This window comes from Canis lupus, chromosome 9 (assembly GCF_003254725.2).
Source record: "Canis lupus dingo isolate Sandy chromosome 9, ASM325472v2, whole genome shotgun sequence".
In the NCBI taxonomy this organism is placed as follows: domain Eukaryota; kingdom Metazoa; phylum Chordata; class Mammalia; order Carnivora; family Canidae; genus Canis; species Canis lupus.
In genome coordinates this window covers 38034597-38054444 of record NC_064251.1, presented here as the reverse complement: position 1 = coordinate 38054444, position 19848 = coordinate 38034597, and the positions used below count along the sequence as shown (strand labels likewise).

At 37.7% G+C, this 19848-nt stretch overlaps 1 protein-coding gene across 7 annotated transcripts in view; it reads right to left on the bottom strand.

Moving 5' to 3' along the window:
* Positions 1-19848, bottom strand: part of AATF (apoptosis antagonizing transcription factor) — a 109512-nt gene that overhangs the window by 20064 nt on the left and 69600 nt on the right. For all 7 annotated transcript variants that reach the window (XR_007413019.1, XM_035720959.2, XM_025439792.3 and 4 more), the window contains exons 9-11: positions 19474-19541; positions 17532-17612; positions 8346-8417 (exon numbers count right to left, since the gene is read on the bottom strand). Coding sequence is in view for 6 of the 7 variants with exons in the window: in XM_035720959.2 (XP_035576852.1) it covers positions 8346-8417; positions 17532-17612; positions 19474-19541 (221 nt within the window). In the remaining variant the exon portion in view is untranslated. The remainder of the gene's footprint in view (positions 1-8345; positions 8418-17531; positions 17613-19473; positions 19542-19848) is intronic.

The window sequence follows — 19848 nt, the reverse complement described above, 5'->3', positions numbered from 1 at the left end:
TATAGTCAGCTAGCCTTAGTATGGGTGGTACCAGAACTGGGTTTGCGTCAGAAGCATTGTCCAAAGCAGCAGTGCCAGCAAGGTGAGCACCAAGTTTCTATGATGCACATGCAGCTGCTAGTTGCCGCTGAGACCCTTACCGTGCTGACAGCCAAAATGCTCCATGGAGGGGCACACGTGGATTCCCTTCCCAAATCTGAGGCGGCAGCCAGCTCAGAATCTGCTTCTATTTGTCACATCAGATTTTACATCTGACCTCCGTCAATACAAATGAAGAAGTAACTTCTTTAAAAAAGTCTTGCCTCAGAGGGTCTTTGTTTTCTTCCATTCATTCATTTATTTATGATAGTCACACACACAGAGAGAGAGACAGAGAGAGACAGAGAGAGAGAGGCAGAGACACAGGCAGAGGGAGAAGCAGGCTACATGCAGGGAGCCCGACGTGGGATTCGATCCCAGGTCTCCAGGAGCACGCCCTGGGCCAAAGGCAGGCGCTAAACCGCTGCGCCACCCAGGGATCCCCTCAGAGGGTCTTTGAAAAACACAGGCAAATTTCTACCACCTCCAAATTCTTCATTTTGTTAGAACCATAGTAAGAGATCATCTGAATTTTCATGTCAGACACTCTCTGGTCTCAAAGCACCCCAGGGGATTCACACCACATAAAGTAAGCTCTATTTCTAAAATACTGATAAGTTTAGAATAACTTCAGTCGTCAGAGAAATGAACAGCAATCCTGTAAACCATGCAAGTATCACACTGACCTGTTCTTGGTGGTAACAATGGGCTTAGAGGGATTCTCTCCCAAAGAGACACCACATGTTTTTTCTCCCTTAGCCCACTGATAACCCTGTCTCTACAGTATCACATTATACTTTACCCTCTTAGCAAAAATGACCCTAAGGGGCAAACAGCAGCTGCTCTGGAGTTGAGCTGCCCTGCATCAAAACTATCAAGGGCTTGGCAAAGTCAACGATCATTTTTAGGCTCAGAGTAACACATGGGCAAAGAGTGATTTCTTTTGTTTTCTCTAGATACTGGGTATGTTCATCAAGCCTGCAATAGAAACCACCCGCCTACCTCCTAATGGAGTAAAGACCTACTGGACATATGAAGTATCAAGGGTTACATGAGACTTTCAGTAACATGGGAGACCTGAAAGCACATAAAAGGCATTTAAATTAGTATCCAAAGTTTATCTACAAAGAAATGCCCCCAAAGGGAAATCTGGTAACAAGGGGACACAAACTGGCTACTTTGCATTTAAAAGGTTTTAAAAAAAAAATAGATCGCTTGAAGAGAAAAATTCCTAGCATGAGAAAAGAATATGTATCAGCAGAAATTAACTAAATAGATAAAACTACACAGACCACATCACAGGAGAAACAAAATGAAGATGCCATTGCCTTCTTTTAAAGATCCTTTTAAAGATAGCACTTCTCTCTCCACTAAGGGTATTTTAATACCCTGTGTTAAAGATCTCTTCTATCCTCTCCCTTAATGAGAACTATGTTCCAGTTTCAATTCAATTTGACCAAGTGCAAAATTTTTTTTAGCTCAAATAGGATGATTTTAGCTCAAACTGGGAATTCAAGAAAGAGTAAAACAGCCCTCAGATTGTCTCCCTCTTCCCATCCAAAAACCGCAAGCACTGGGGCTCTAGGCATGTGTGGAACAATGAACTGAGAACAAGGAACAAAGAGAAGGGGTTCTCTCTTCAGACCCGGCTAAGGTAGGAATCATAGGTGGAACTGTCTCTGGGAATAAGAAATCAAAGTGCTAGAAAATGTATGCTTATTTTACCATAATTTAAAAGGGGAGGGGCAGCCCCTGTGGCCCAGCGGTTTAGCGCCACCTTCAGCCCAGGGCGTGATCCTGGAGACCCAGGATCGAGTCCCACATCGGGCTCCTTGCATGAAGCTTGCTTCTCCCTCTGCCTGTGTTTCTGCCTCTCTCTCTCTCTCTCAAATAAAATAAAATAATAAAATAAAATAAAATAAAATAAAATAAAATAAAATAAAATAAAATAAAATAAAATAAAATAAAATAAAATAAAATAAAATAAAATAAATAAAATAAAATAAAATAAAATAAAATAAAATAAAATAAAATAAAATAAAAATAAAATAAAAAGGGGGCAGAGGGTAACGGGAAGAGACACCAGTATTTAAAATGTATTAAAAAGCCAGTTTTATCCATATGGTCCATAAGGCAGAAACCATAAGGAAGAGATCTTTCATTCATGTACTTCAATAGAGAAATAATCAGGACTTTCCCATTTCCTCTATGTATTATATATATAATCTGCAAACTGAAAATGTCCTTTTTTGTTGTTGATACAAAGCAGTATAAGGTTACAGCAGAAAAATTTCAAACACTGGAAATACAGAGACTAGAAAGTAAAGTGTGTTTTCTACTCCTCTCTACCCAAGCAACAAGTATGTGGAGTCTGATATCCATTATTTCAGAGCTTTTTTACTTTTTTATATAACTTCTATGAATGTATTCTCATGGTAAATAAGTGGACCAAAATAAAAGGATAAAGAACAAAACACTTGAGTTTCCCTCCCCCGTCCCTCATGCCATTCCTTCTCCACAGGTAAATGTCAATACTGTGATGTGTGGTCTTCCCACACATTTCTCTCACCACTGTAACATATACACAGATATGTATACTTAGGCCTGTTTAATCTTTATTTTCAAAACATAAGTGGATCATCACATTACAAGCACTGTTTCTTTTTCTAGTTAATAACCTGGAAATCTGACAGTATAATTGATTTTTTTAAAGGTTATCACTGTTTTTCTATCATACATACCTATTCACTCAAAATGTGGATTATATAATATTGTATTTTTTTTTTTAGATTTTATTTATTTATTCATGAGAGACACAGAGAGAGAGGCAGAGACACAGGCAGAGGGAGAAGCAGGCTCCATGCAGGGAGCCCGACGCGGGACTCGATCCCGGGTCTCCAGGATCAGGACCTGGACCGAAGGTGGCGCTAAACTGCTGAGCCACCTGGGCTGTCCCTAATATAGTATTTTGTACTTGGAGATTATGTCATGGCAATACCTTTAGTGCCACTTCATCATTGAACAGCTGTTTATAATTTCATTAAAAGATTTTACTGTGATTTATTTATTCAGTAAGCAACTACTTAAGGTAAGCAACTAGTTATTTTCCCCCATTATAAACCATGTTGCAATAGAGATTCTTGTTTTGTTCTGTATTTCCCATTTACTTATTTATTTTTAAATAGTTTTTTAAAGATTTATTTATTTCGGGGGGGGGCAGAGGGAGAGAATCCCTCAAGCAGACTCCCTGCTGAGTGTGGAGCCTGATGCGGAGCTCAATCTCACAATCAATTAAATCATATTTATTGATTTATTCTTTACCAAAGTACAGCTGACACACAATATAAAGATTCTTAATACAAATATGTTTGCCAACTTATTTCCTTAGATCAATTTCTAGAAGTAGCTTTTTCTGGGTCAACAGATAAGTATATATTTAAAATTCTGCCAAATAAATAAATAAATAAATAAATAAATAAATAAAAAAAAAAAAAAAAAAAAAAAACTCTGCCGCCCATTGCCAAATAGCCCTCGAAAATCATTTTGCCAATTACATTCCCAACAGTGGTATATAAAAGTGTCTGTTTCCCCACACCATCAACACAGGAGATTACCAATCTTTTCATGTTTTATAATTTAATAGGAAAAATGAAATCTCATTTTAATCTGCATTTCTTTGATTAATGAGGTTGACAGTCTTAGTTTTTTAGCTATTTGAGATTTTTTTTATGACTTCTAGGTTGGTTTGTTGACCTGCTTTTTGCCCATGATTTTTACTGGGATTCTTAGAAACTTGTAAAAACTCTTTTACATATTATTTTACATAGTAAAGAAAAATGCTACGCTACATATCAAACCTTTTCTTGCCAGTTTGTCATTTGCTTATCACTTTGTTTTCCGATGTCTTTTTTTTTTTTTAAGATTTTTTTTTTATTTATTCATGAAAGACACAGTGAGAGGCAGAGACACAGGCAGAGGGAGAAGCAAGCTCCCTGTGAGGAGCCCAATGCAGGACTCAATCCCAGGACCCCAGGATCACACCCTGAGCCGAAGACAGACACTCAACCACTGAGCCACCCAGATACCCCTCAATGTCTTTTTCAATATGGACTTTCAGAAAGTCAGATCTATTAATATTTTTCCCTATGGCTTCTGACCTTGTTGTCATCTTAGAAAGTTCTTCTCTATCTCAAAATCATAAAAAATTCTCCATTCATACATGTACACCAAAAATGACGTACCTGTAACTTAGCAAAACCAAAATTATTCATTTGAGGAAAAGTACAATGCACTGATATTGATGTTTTAACACCTATGAAAGTTTCCAATTCCTCAGTGATATTTTGTGGCGTACAAACTAGGAGACAAAACAGTACAGTAGCAGACTGTCACCAGTTATGGAATTACCTAAAGGGAAACAAAATAGGCCAAGCTATGACTGCCTCCTTCTGCCCTGAGAGTTTGGATACTAGAAGCTGAGAGAGCTAATGCCCACTTACTCTACCCATAGTTAATCTGGCTTATTCAGACTATGGAGCATGAGCTGTAATGTAGATGAATGCTTCTTCTCCTTAGGAAACACAATGGAATAGGAGTATGCTGTGGTGAAAACACATGCTTCATTCTCCAGCTATAAGACTTCTATTAAATTCCTTGTTAAGTGGGCTAAACAAGCTGGAGAGGGCAGCCTGGGTGGCCCAGCAGTTTAGCGCCGCCTTTGGCCTAGGGTGTGATCCTGGAGACCCAGGATCAAGTCCCTTGTCAGGCTCCCTGCATAGAGCCTGCTTTCTCCCTCTGCCTGTGTCTGTGCCTCTTTCTCTCTCTTTCTCTGTGTGTGTGTCTCATGAATAAATAAAAACTTAAAAAAAAAAAAAGCTGGAGAACAATGCTGATAATAAGCAATCAGTCCACAAGGGACAGCCTTTTCTCCTCCACAAATACTGAATGCCAGAAGGACTATTACCCAACAAACATACCCAACCCCTTCTCCCTTGCCTGTACCGGAAATAGCAAGATAGCACAGTTTTAACCAATGATATATAAGAAGTTTGGAGGGGATTCTGGGGAAGCTTTTACTTTTCTGATCAAAGAAAGCAGGTAAATCTGACACTTCTTCCTTCTCTTCCTGCCCTGAACACCATTTGATGGCTAAAACTGCAGCCGCCATCTTGGGTCCAGAAGGGAAAGACCAAGGGATGCTGGCCCTTCTATCACTGAGAAGGGAAAACCACTACCAGTAATTACATGCTACCCCTAAAACTCTCCTGTCAAAAAAAATAAACTCTCATTTGCTTATGCTTCTGTATGCAAGTTTTAAGATTTTCACAGATCAAATCTAACATAATCCTAAATAATACAGTTATTTTCAAATAATCTTTGGATAGCATTTGTTAGCAATCCTCAGAAATTATAAGGAATAAATAAGATTCAGGAAAACTAAGTGCCTCTGGGATATTAGGTGGTTTAAGAAAAATCCCAACTAAGAAGGACAACAAGTTGTTTCTAAATGATCTAGTGGTAATACTGTACTCAAGAGATGCCACTAATACTTACACTGAGCTTCACTTTATGCCTGGGGTAATCATGTTTCCTTAATGGGTTTGTTTTAGTTTTTGAGCATCTACTTTTCCTTTTCTATTGATATAATTTTCCATGTTGTCCTGACAGGGATTTTAAGTTGTACTCAATTTACTCTGTAATTTCAAAAACACAAACTAGATCCAGAAATAAGTGGAAACAAACAAAAAACCTCAGCCAGACAAAAGCATTCACTTGTAAAGCACAGGAGAGCTAAGTCACAAAGTTCAGGGACCCCTGGGTGGCTCAGTGGTTGAGCATCTGCCTTTGGCTCAGGTCATGATCCCAGAGTCCTGGGATCGAGTCTCACATCAGGTTCCCCGCAGGGAGCCTGCTTCTCCCTCTGCCTATGTCTCTGCCTCTTTCTGTATGTCTCTCATGAATAAATAAATAAAACCTTAAAAAAAAAAGTCACAAAGTTCTGAGTATAAATGTACTCAGAACCCTGCATAAGCTCTTTTGTACTCAAAGTACTGAACAAATGCAAACAAAAAATAAGTAATCATTGTATTCACCTAAACCTGCAGATCTACTACGTTTTAGGGCAGGAGAGAAAATCTGATGGGATTTAGTAGCAAACAAAATAATCTCAATTAAAAAGATTAAATGTATTTTGATATATAAAGCTGGCAAAACCCTTATGTGCTTAAACCAATACTTTCACTTGATAAAGATTTATGTTTATATATGTCTACCAATAGGGCGCGCCTCGGGGGCTCAGGCAGTTAAACATCTGCCTTTGGCTCAGGTCATGATCCCAGGGTCCTGGGATTGAGTCCTGCATTGGGCTCCCTGCTCAGCAGAGAGTCTGCTTCTTTGCCCTTCCCACTGCTCATGCTCCCTCTCTCTCAGATAAATAAAAATCTTAAAAAACGGGACCCCTGAGTGGCTCAGCAGTTGAGCATCTGCCTTTGGCTCAGGGAATTTTCGTGGGACCCAGGATTCAGTTCCATATCGGGCTCCTTGCAGGGAGCCTACTTCTCCCTCTGCCTGTGTCTCTGCCTCTCTTGCTCTGTGCCTCATTAATAAATAAAATCTTTTAAAAAGATTCTTAAAAAACAACAACAAAACCCACAATGTCTACCACAACATTATTTACAATAATCAAAAATCATTTAAATTCAACAATTAGTGAATGGCTAAATAAGTAGTATAAAAATATTACACAGTCATTTACAATTTTTGAACAATGTTACTGACACAAAAATGCTCACAGTATATAAAGAACTAAAGAAAGAATTCACAATAGAACTTTAATTATGTTCTATAGGAACATTCTCAAATGGAACTCATAAAGACTGAAAGGAGGGGCACCTGGCTAGCTCAGTCAGCACAGCATTTGACCCTTGATCTCAGGGTCATAAGTTCGAGCCCCATGTTGAGTGTAGAGACTACTTTTAAAGAAATAAAAAGACTGAAATATTCAGAGATGCTACAAGTGGCTCTCTCCTGCATGTGTGTATATATTTACACACACATTTCCTAGCTCCCTACACTGAGACAGCCTAGGAACAGTGAAACCCGGTGATAATGAACACCCTTAGCACACAGATCTTGGTTTCTAAATACCACAATCCCCCCAAAAAAATCAGAGCTCCCTGGAAAAAGACTGATTCCAGGGCTAGAACAGGGAAAGTATAAGACAAACCTAGAACACCTTGCTGTGCCACAAAATAAGAACATACTCAAGGAATGGGGACATTTCAAAAGGACACAAACCAGCTTCCATTAACATGGAACCATTTCAAAAAAAAATAATGACAGTAATAGATAATAACTTATTGAATAAAATAGGAAAGCATGAGTTCACCCTGATATAAATGAATAAATGAACGGCAAATAAATGAAAGAGAAGGGATATGGCTAAATAAGTAATATAAAAATATTACATTGTAATAGAATGACAACTAATAAATACAGAAAGAATCAGTCTTTTACAAATCAGTCTTTTACAAATCAGTCTTTTACAAATATTAATTGTAATATTATGAGGATACATTTTTTGCATATATTTCTATTTTGTTTTATTTTATTTTATTTATTTTTTTAAAAGATTTTATTTATTTATTTATTCATAGAGACAGAGAGAGAGAGAGAGAGAGGCAGAGACACAGGTAGAGGGAGAAGCAGGCTCCATGCAGGGAGCCCGACACGGGACTGGATCCCAGGTCTCCAGGATCACACCCTGGGCTGCAGGCAGTGCCAAACCACTGTGCCACCGGGGCTGCCCTCTATTTTGTTTTGGTTTATAAAATGAGCATGTACTTCTTTTGTGAAATATATATATATATATATAGCCTTACCAAACACAACATAATGCCCATCTCTAGAGCAGTCTCCTTTTAATAAGGCAAGCATATGCACAAAAGCCCCAACCACATAAAGCAAGTGTCCTGACCCACGTTTTTGTCCTAGAGAAAAGCCTTGATGTCCTAGGCAGATAGCTAACGTTAAAAGCAAAACAGCAAAGACAAAAAAACACTACCAGAGGCAACATTGATATTTACAGAAATTTTGTTTTGGTTCTACAGTAATTATGGGGTGAAGAGATGTGACAAGGACCCTTACTATGATGAGAATGACAAATGGTTAACTGATAAGAAGAAATGGAGAGGGTGACAGGCTGTAGAACAGGTCAATATCAGGCTGTCATGGAGCCATTTGAGACACATAATTAATCTATTACTCACCTGGCATCATCATTCATTGTAGTATGGTCAATAGGTGCCATGAAGCTCAGTAGCTTGCTAAGGACATGAAACCTAAAAAAAGCAGGAAATAAACAGGCAGCAACATTAGTAACTATTAACCTAGAAAAGGACACACGAGCTAACATACTCCAGAACTGATTACAGGAACATTTGGCTCTGGAGTAGAAAAGAGAATAATTCATAGGCACACACTGATCATAACCGTTATTTCCCTGTTTTTCCTTAATGTTACAGGAGAGATGTGTGATAACAGCACATTGTACATGACAGTTCAACACATCCATTTACATCATAGTCCCAAAAAAGAGTTAACACACTTGTGGCCCTCAGCAATATATTAACCCTTAAACACTATTCCAGACAGAAGAGAAGGACTTTGAGTATCTATCCCATTTTCCTCCTCTAATTACATCTAAGCATTTTTCTTTTTGTTTTTGTATTTTTTAAAATTTAAATTCAATTAATTAACATATAATGTATTATTGGTTTCAGAAGTAAAGGTCAGTGACTCATCAGTCTTACATAATACCCAGTGCTCATTACATCACCTGCCCTCCTTAATGCCTGTCATCCAGTTACCGTGTCTCCCTACCCCCCTCACCTCCAGCGACCCTCAGTTTGTTTCCTATGATTAAGAATTTCTTATGGTTTGTCTCCTTCTGTGATTTCATCTTATTTTATTTTTCCTTCTTTGTTTTGTTTCTTAAATTCCACAAGTGAGGTCATATAATGGTAATTATATGACAGAAAAAGATGTTCTCTAATTGACCTATTTCACTTCGCATAATACCCTCAAGTTCCATTCACATCATTGCAAATAGCAAGATTTCACTTTTTTGATGGCTGAGTAGTATTCCAACATCTTAATCATTTTTTAGTATCGTTACTAGTAGTAAGTATAGTTGTGTGACAATACCCAAATGCAATGCCTCATACCACCATCACTCATTAGCACTGGTTCCCTAAGTCAGAAAAGGCTTTTTAGTTTTTGGGGTTTTTTTAAAGATTTTATTTATTTATTCATGAGAGACACACAGAGAGAGGGGCAAAGACACAGGCAGAAGGAGAAACAGGCTCCATGCAGGGAGCCTGACGTGGGACTCGATCCCGGGTCTCCAGGATCACACCCTGGGCTAAAGGCGGCGCTAAACCACTAAGCCACTCAGGCTGCCCCAGAAAAGGCTTTTGGAATTCCATATCATCTCTATTCACTAGATGCAGTATTCCATTTCCCCTATCTTTAAATGAAGGCGTACATCTGAATATACAATAAGTTCAACCCTTAGATCTTCAAGTCATGGTGTTACAGAAATTTAAATTATATCATTTCCATTTTCCACTAACAAAAAAAAAAGGCATTTTTGTATGAAGTGCTTTGAGATCATCTGATGAAAGAAGCTGAACAGGGACTCCTGGGTGGCTCAGTTATTGAGTGTCTGCCTTCGGCTCAGGGCGTGATCCCAGACTCCCAGGATCAAGTCCCACATTGGGCTCCCTGCAGAAAGCCTGCTTCTCTGCCTCTCTCTCTCTCTCTGTCTCTCATAAATAAATAAATAAAATCTTAAAAAAAAAAAAAAAAAAGCTGAACAACTATATGACCTATTTGGACCATATTATACCAAAGAGATTCAAATGAGGTAGCCCTTTCTACTCATTATATAGACGAGGCTATATGACAATATACATATTATAAAATTCTAACCATAAAAACTCTACTTGGAGGGCACCTGGTTGGCTTAGTTGGTAGATCATGTGACTCTTGATCTCTGGGTTATAAGTTGGAACCCCACACTGAATGTAGAGATTACTTAAAAAATAAGTAAAATCTTTAAAAATACCCACAAAATTCTGCTGTGCAAAATACTATCCCCAAACCAAAATATGATAAATATTTTCATGTACATAATATTAGCTTTACAGTATTAAAAACATTTTTACACTTATCAAGTAATTTGATTCTCTATAGTACCACCCACAGCTAAGCCTCCCAAATTTCATTCTTTTTTAACAAATAAATTTTATAAGAATAATAGTGATGAGATTTTCCCCATTACAAGAGTAATAGAAAAAGTATAAATTCATTATAGAAAATATGGGAAAAAACCAACGAAGCACACACACAATATGCATAGTTCTTCCACCTACAGAGAGCTGTTAACATTTTGATTAGTTGTCTGTTTTTTATAGTGATCCTGTTATTTACACACACTCACAGAATTTTGTATCCTCTTTTTCTCACTTTGCATTGTAAGCATTGTCCCATAACAGTATCTGGATAGCTGTATACAATTCCAGGAGTGGAAATACTATAATACATTTTTGAACATTTGTATTGCTTCTGATTCTTCATGTTTCATAAGATGCAAAAACAAAATCTCTGCATACTTTCTTTATGTCTGCTATCTCCTAATTATAGAAAATAATATATAATTCTTATAAAGATGACTCAAATATAAAAATGTATAGAAGACTTACAGGCATCCTGCAGTCTTATCCCCCAGAAATAATCACTGTTAACTACAATGTTAAATGTGGCATTTTCCATATATAAGACAAATATAAACCTAACACATTTTTCATGTAAAAGGGAAACTGTAATATACTTAATATTCTGCATGTTTCTTCCCACTAAACCATGTCATATTCTATTCCTTTTCATAGTTGCAGAATATTCCCTTGTGTAAATATATTATAATTTATTTAATCTCCTATTGATGGGCATTTATATAGACTGACCCTCTTTCAAAACCATATTAAACAGTGTTAAAGATTCTTTTTTTTTTAAAGATTTATTTATTTGTGATAGACATAGAGAGAGAGAGAGAGAGAGAGAGAGGCAGAGACACAGGAGGAGGGAGAAACAGGCTCCATGCCAGGAGCCCGACGCGGGACTCGATCCCTGGACTCCAGGATCGCGCCCTGGGCCAAAGGCAGGCGCTAAACTGCTGAGCCACCCAGGGATCCCCTAAAATAAAGATTCTTATACATAAACTATTGCATATTTGTTCACATACTTCTTCAGGATAAATTCTGAAACATGAAATTGCTAGTGAATCAAAAGGAACACATTGAAAACTGAAAACCAGGAGTCAAAATATTTCTCATAAATTCACATAAACTTTTAAGCATAAAGCGTAAGTACTATTAATAAATGCATTTTAATGTCTATAGGTTTCACCAAACTTTGGTGTCCATCTAAAAAAAGGAATACTATTCTTGGATATATCTAAAGAGAGGTTTAATCCACTCACTGGACAAAGATTATGAGCTCTACTCCACAGGTAAGTATTGTCCAATCCTGTAGTGACTGGCCACATGCGGTTGCTTAAGCCCTTGAAACGTGGCTGGTCTGCATGCCATATGTGCCAAATGAGAAATGCATCAGATTTTGAAGACTCAAGATTAAAAAAGAATGTAAAATATGCCATTAATAATTTTAAAATAATAAATTGTTGAAATACTGAGTAATAATATTTTTGATATATTGGGTTAAGTGAAATATATTCTTAAAATTAAGTCCACCTAATTCCTTTTACTTTTGAAATATGGCCACTAGAACATTTAACATTACATATGTAATACATGTTTTTATTGGATAGTGCTGCTCTGATGCAATATATTTTTTTTGATGCAATATATTCTATATTAACAGCATGACAAAAGACAGACTGTAAGAAGTAATTACACTAAAAACTATTTAGTAACATGTACTTAATGCAACAGACTTCATCTAATCTCACTGCTGCTGAGGATGGATGCATGTTTTAGTATTAAAACACCTTTTAACAACCATACTAAGAAGAGATAAATGTAATTTTGTGGCAGAAGAACGGACAAACATAGTAAGACATCCTGTTATTAAAAGCCTGAGTGTACGGCAGCCCGGGTGGCTCAGCGGTTTGGCGCCACCTTCAGCCCAGGGTGTGATCCTGGAGTCCTGGGATCGAGTCCCACATGGGCTCCCTGCATGGAGCCTGCTTCTCCCTCTGCCTGTGTCTCTCTCTCTCTCTCATGAATAAATAAATTAAATCTTAAAAAAATAAAAAATAAAAAAAAAAGCCTGGGACACCTGGGTGGCTCAGCAGTTGAGCGTCTGCCTTTGGCTCGGGGCATGATCTCGGAGTCTCGGGATCGAGTCCCATGTCGGGCTTCCTGCACTGAGCCTGCTTCTCCCTCTGTCTGTGTCTCTGCCTCTCTCTGTGTGTGTCTCTCATGAATAAATAAATAAATAAAATCTTAAAAAAAAAAAAAGACTGAGTGTAATTCACTTACATTATGAATTTTTTTTAATTTAATTTATTTATTTGACACAGAGAGAGAGAGAACATAAGCAGGGGGAGAGGCAGGCAGAGGGAGAGGGAGAAGCAGGCTCCCCGCTGAGTAAAGAGCTCAACATGGGGCTCGATCCCAGGACTCTGAAATCATGACCTGAGCCGAAGGCACCACCCAGGCGCCCCTATGAATTCTCATTAAATCATGATCAAATCCACTTAAATATAAAGCTGTGAAAAAATGCTGATAATCAACAGTTATAATTATTTCCCCAAATCCAAATATCCTTTTTTAAAAAAATAAATTATTTCCTACCATCCACCTACAAGTTGCCATCCCCAGTCTGACCAGGCTGATGCCCTTAACCTGCTATCATTTAAACTAATGTTTCCACAAAGTAATATTCATTTCTGCTATGACATTTCTGAAAAATCTTCTCTCTCCAGCTCTATCACTAAGAGCAAAACTTGCTTGCAGGTGGAACTTAGTATCAGTGATGACAGCTGGCACACCTACCAGCTCTCCTTGAGGTCTCATTTAAGGAAGTTATTTATAATATTTTCACCTAGCCTGGCCACTTATATAATCCTTTGGAGCAGAATGCTAATGTTTCCAATATGTCATTCTAGTGCCTACAGGGGCCAGTGAGTCCTGCCCAGAGAAACAAAACAAGCCACAGGTTAGAAACATGGGCTCTTGCTATCAGACCAATTAGCTCAAATCCTAATTTGCTACTTCACAGCTCCGGATGGGCTGTGTGAGTTACTTCTCTTCTCAAAGCACTTTACAGACATTAGCTCATCTAATCTGGTATCAACCCTCCAAGATATGAATTAATACATGCATTTCACAATGAGGAAAGTGAAGCACAGATGTAAACTAACTTGCCCAAGGTCTCCAGGTGGGTAAGTAGAAGAGTCCAGTTTCAAACCTGGACAGTTTAGCTCCAGAGTCTGCATTTGTTGTTCTCTCTGCATGTAAATTGCTTAGTAGTGCCTGACACTGAGAGTTTTATAAATGTTATCACTGTTGCTATTCATAAAGATCACTCTCTGATTCTGACCACATCCCTCACAGTCATGGTCACAGGAAAGCCAAGTGAATGTGGATGACAAAACCACAAAACATGTGATCTTTTTTTAAAACTTTTTTTTAAACTAGGCTCTAAGGCCAGAGTGGAGCCCCAAACATTTTAGGGAGGGAGAAGGAGACAGAGAGAATCCCAGGCAGGCTCCCTGTCCAGCACACAGCCAATGTAGGGCTCACTCTCACGACCCTGAAATCATGACCTGAGCCAAAACCAAGAGTCAGACGCTCAACTGACTAAGCCACCCAGATGCCCCAGACCCAAATTTTTTAATTCAATAACTAACTTGTAGTAATTTTAGATTTGTAGAATGACTGCATAAATAGTAGAGAGTTCATGCATACCCTTGCCCAGCTTCCTCTAGAGTTAACAATTTATACAAACATAGTGCAATTAACAAAATGAGGAAATTAACACTGGTACAATACCACTACCCAAATTAAGAGCCTTCAAATTTCATCCATTTTTACCCTAGTGTCCTTTTCCTTTCCAGGATCCAATCTGGGACCCTAAATTGTACCTACTTGCGCTGTCTCCTTCACTCTATGATAGTTCCTCAGTCTTCCTTTGTTTTTCAAACACTCACTACAGTCTACAGAATAAAGTCCAAATTCTTAGCACAGCCATGATCCAGCACTTATCTACTCATACAGCCTCATCTCCTGCCATTCCCCCATATTCCATTTAAGTTTCTGCCAAAATAAATTAAATCACGGTTCCCAAAATGGTCCTGTACACTCTCAAGCCTGTGTTTTTCCAAACCTTATTCTCTCTGCCCTTTCACTGGGCTGACTCTCATAGTCTGCTCAGTGTGCAGTGTGGATGGCGTCTTAGATGACGTCTTTCTGGGCAGCGTGCATTCCCCCAAGGGCAATCAGGTGACCCATACACCAAGAAGACCTCTGTCACAGCACTTCCCACACAGCATCATTGTCTGCTTATTGCTTGCTACCCTCTCCCTCTCTTTTTTTTTTTTTTTTTTTAAGATAAAGAGAGTACACACAGGCAAGTGGGGGGGGGGGGGTTGCAGAGGGAAAGGGAGAGAGAATCTTAAGCAAGAACCATGCTCAGATGGAGCACAAGTGGAGCCCAATGTGGGGGTCTGATCTCACGACCCTGTGATCATGACCTGAGCCAAAACCAAGAGTCAGACATAACCAAATGAGCCACCCAAGTGCCCCAGTGTCATCCTCTCCTGAGGACATACTCCTCGAGGGCAGAATGGATCTTACCTGGCACCTAATACGGTTCCTAGAACTTTAGAAGGAATCTTTTTTTTTTTTTTTTTTTTTAAGATTTTTTACTTATTTGAGAGAGAGACAGAACAAGTAGGGAGGAAAGGCAGAAAGGGAGAATCCCAAGCATACTTCCCTCTGACCAGGGAGCCCGACCAGAGGCCCAATCCCACAACCCACAAGATCATGACCCCAGTGGAAATCAAGAGTTGGAAGCTCAACTGACTAAGCCACTGAAGGGCCCCTCCTTTTTGGATTTTAATTAACCATGTCTTACATTTTAATGTTTAGCCCCATTTAAACAGAATGTCTGTCTCTCACTTACCTGTTGCCAGGATAAGATTTTAAATGTTTCTGGATTTATGGGCATGTATGAATCTAAATCACTATGAAAGTACCACAAAACCAGATGTATGTACTTGCAGTGACCATACCTCTAATGAATAGTTTAAGGAGGTTAGCTTAGTAAATTAATATAAGAAAAACACTTGCTATTAAAACAAAATCCTGGTTTGTTTTCTTTCAACTTAATAACTGTGATAAGTATATTTTGATTTGGGAAACAACAAACTTGTGCTGTTTTCCTAAGTTATTTGTCGTGTTAGCAAAGTACTCACTTTTCTAACACTCACCCAGACTTCTTACTCTGGTTTATGTTTAAGGTTAGAGCCATTTCGCCTTACCTGTGAGCATGGTAATTTTAATGACATAGCCATCCAAAAACATCTTCTGGCTGACTAACGCCTACAAGGAATTACGTAGATAATAAGTAAGGTAGGAATTGTCTTAAAGAATTAGAGGAGCACAATTCTTACCCTCAAGGGGCACACACACATAACTACTTGCCCCAATATAAAATCTGTAACAACAATGTAGAAAAGAGATTTTCTCCTCTCTCAATTCCTTTGAAGACAGTATATTTGCAACAGTGATACCAACAGACAAACACAAGAGAATCCAAAGAAATTAACATTTTTAAATGCTTACTATGTACTGGAACATTTACACATCATTTTAATCCTCAAACCAAATTTATAAAGTAGGGATTATTATTGCTACTTAGTAAATGAGCGAAGTGAGTTCCAAAGAATAAAAAACCACCAAAATCACAGAGCCAGCCAGAGCCAGAATTTGAACCTAAGCCTCCCAGGATTCCACGCTCCTCCCTCTGGAGAACAATGTTTATAGTCTCATAAAGCTACAATTTTAAAAAGCACAGCACTGGAGGAAAAATCTGATCTCCATATTAAAAAGTAAGTTTGGCTCTCAAGTCTATGCTTAACCATCCCACTAAAAACAAACTTGGAGAAGTGTAAAGACTTCAAAATTGTAACATGAAAAACGTTAAACAAATTATAACAATTTAACCTGAGATTTAAGAAAGTGACTTTGAATAAAAATATAGTAACAAGCTGCTTTGCTCTTCTGCAAAGTTAGAGAAATACATATTTTCTGGAGAATAGGTTAAAAACAAAAACAGATTAATTAAAGTAGTTGTGAAATCTGCTTCTCTGAAGTTATATGAGACAGATCCACATTTGTTTAAAGGGAATTCAATGACAGGCAGGTTCTAATAAGGATATAGAATTAACTATCCATCTAAATTGTCCTAACACAATGGGTTTAAGATTTTTCCCCATATGCCCTCCAATTATAAGTAGTTTCTTTGACATGGAGACTTTGTGCAAATATTACATAAAAGACATACAATAAACTATTATCTTTCTGTATACTATACATACAAACATACAGGATTGAGAGTTTTCCTATAGTCAGAAGTCTGAAAACATCAGAAGTCTGTTTTCTCATAAAAATTATATTTCTCTGGGTGTCTGGCTGGCTCAGTTGATGGTGTGTGAGACTCTTGATCTTGAGGTTAAGTTTGAGCCCCACACTGGGTTTGCTTAAAACTTGTATTTCTCATCCCATTTAAGCACATTGTTAACATTTTCTGGAATCCTTCATTTATATCTCCTTAGCACAGCATGTACGTGTATGGCATCATGAAAATGGACCCATATAATCTTATTCTAAATAAGCATCCAAAGAAAAATTGTTATATTGTTCTGTAGAAATCACTTTTTAAAATTAAAACAATTTTAGGGTGCTGGGGTGGCTCAGTCGGTTGGGCATCCAACTCTTGATTTCAATTCAGGTTGTGGTCTCAGGGTCATGAGATAGAGCCCTGTGTCTGGCTCCAGGCTGGGCCTGGAGTCTGCTTAGGATTCTCTCTCTCTCCCCCAACCCCAACTTTCCCTTGCTCTAAAAGCAAAACAAAACGAAAAACTAAGACAATTTCAACTAACTTGTCTTGTTTTCTTATTTCTCTTTCGGGAAAATGCAGGTATTATACTTAACCTATCCTCTTACAACAGCAGAACAAAATATAACTGAAACTATAGTATTTCCATTTTAGAGTAAGAAAAACTGAGTCCCAAAAAAGCCACAAATATTGTTTTAGCTATTTTTCTGATCCTTAAAAACAGAATCATCAGAAGAAATAGAGAACTGACATAACAGCCAAAATGTAAGAGCTGTAACATGTTAAAATCTTTCTAAAAAGTAACTCACCGAAGTTTCCTTCCTTTGCTGGCTTTCCTATCTACTTTCTTGTGGATTTTGCTTCGTAACTTCTGGATCGCAAGCCACTGCCTGGGAAATTCACAAGCAATGTTATACATCATCACTAATAGAAATAGTTATACCTATTGACAAATTGGAATTTTTCTTACTAACAACCCTGCAGAAAGAAATCATCAACCCACATCAAGTTCCTCAAGATAGTCTGGGGCCAGAGCAGCTAATCAATTGAAGAGGATTTGTGCAATGATAAAAAAACAAATGGCAGCTGGGAAATTCCACAGCAAATTTGGTTAACAATACTCCTTAGTATCTAGAGTTGCTGTGACAGGTACTAAATCTAGCAGTCTGCAGGAAAAGCCAGCAAACTGAGTAGAGCTGCTTGCATTTGCTTTCAATGTTTTAGCTGTGCAAGATGTTCTATTACTAATATTGCACTGTTGTTTGGTCTGCATACAGGAATTCTTCAATTTTCCCTTTGTTAATACACAAGTGCTTTTTCCAGCACTTTCCAATTTTTGCTAATGTTTTATAATTATCCACTACTGACACAAGTTTTGCAGCCATTTTGTTTATTTAATTTTCATTTCATCCGTAGCATTTAAGAATGTGCTGCTGAAAGGTAAGGGTTCTTTCCCCCCAATATAGTCTCAATATGATGTCATGCTACAAAGAAATTACCAGTAATTCTTTACTATCAAATATTGAGTCAGTCTTCAAATTTCCTGGATCATCTCACTTTTACAATTCGTTTGTCTGAATCAGGATCCAAACAAGATTCACATGTTCTGCAGTCATTTTAGATTAAAAGAAATTAATTTTCAAATAAAGGACACTGGCTAAGAAAAATCTTCCTAAATTCCTCATATGAACAAATGTGAAAAAAAGAAGAAACAGCAGCAGCTAGTCATCTTACCTGATTTATACAACGAAAACTCAACATCAGAAAAAAATAATCTAGGGAAATCCAATTACTGTAATCTTAATATAATCTTAATTACCATAATCTATTTTATTGTAAAGTCAGATAAATGTACAATATAATCATCACTTAAATGCAATTTGCTGTATCACATTAAATTTATAGTGAACAGCTCTCTATAGCATTCCAGAGATACACAAAATAACAACAATATCCTATCCTAAAACCCAAATAATGTTTTACTCAAATAAAATTATTTCATCAACACAAATTTTTCATTGCTTTCTCAAAATGTCGCTGTGCCCAGAATCCCATTCTGGCACTTGCAGCTTTTGTTTCCTTTCATGCTTTTGCAAATTATGGCTCATGGCTATTTAAATGTACACTATTCATTAGGTAGCACTCTAAATGCCCTTTTTATTTTCCAACCACAGGATGAAGCATACACACAAGAGCCTTCCTTCACTACTTTACATTCTACCCTGACATCTGGGTAATGCTGCCACGTTCCATTTCTAATTGTGCCGAGGCTTTTACTGAAGGGGTGGAGGTCTAAATTAGGGCAGACTCAAACAAAGCAGATTCAACTATGAGCAAGGAACCTGTTGTGCACAATGCCACATTCTGACAGCTGAGAGCACACATTTGGGCGGTTGCTTTTTATCCACTGGTCAGAGACTGATACAGATACAATCACTGTCCAAATCAGAGAGCAAAGAGCATAAGAAGGACTTTGAAAAACAAACCCTAAAACAAATACATAGCTGTTTTATAATTTCCTATTCAACTGCCCTTAAGGCAAGGTAGGGTAAAACAGGATTTCCATCACCCTATCTTTCCTAACTTTAACTTCTTATTGTCTGGCTTAACTTTTTTTTTTTTTTTTTAATGTTGCTTAACTTTTATAATTACAGGGCCAATCACTGCCTTTGAGGCAGAATTAAGGGGACTCAAAGGGAGAAACTATTATGTAGGTTGCTTTGCATGACTAGAAAGCCATATCTGAATTACCTTCCCATGGCCACCTGATCATTGGGATCCAAGGAGCTGGTCTTCCGTTCTATGAGTTCTCGAAGAAGCTAGGGGAAAAAGGAAAGCAACTGATTTATTTATCATCTCCCAGCACCACGTGACTTTCAAGGGCATGGCAGGAATTCTGAATGGCATAGTGACAGCTCTAAAACTACAATCAATAAGGGACAACCCAGTGGCAAGAATATGACTGAATTCCCATTAACCCTTTCATATTTATATATCTTTAAAAAGGTGGCTATAGTAATAGCTGTGAACAGAAGTCCATTTAGAGGACTTATTGTACTGCAGTTCATTTCAAATGGATCAATGAGTGTGCAACATTCCCTTCATTGTTTTTATGATTAGTTTCGT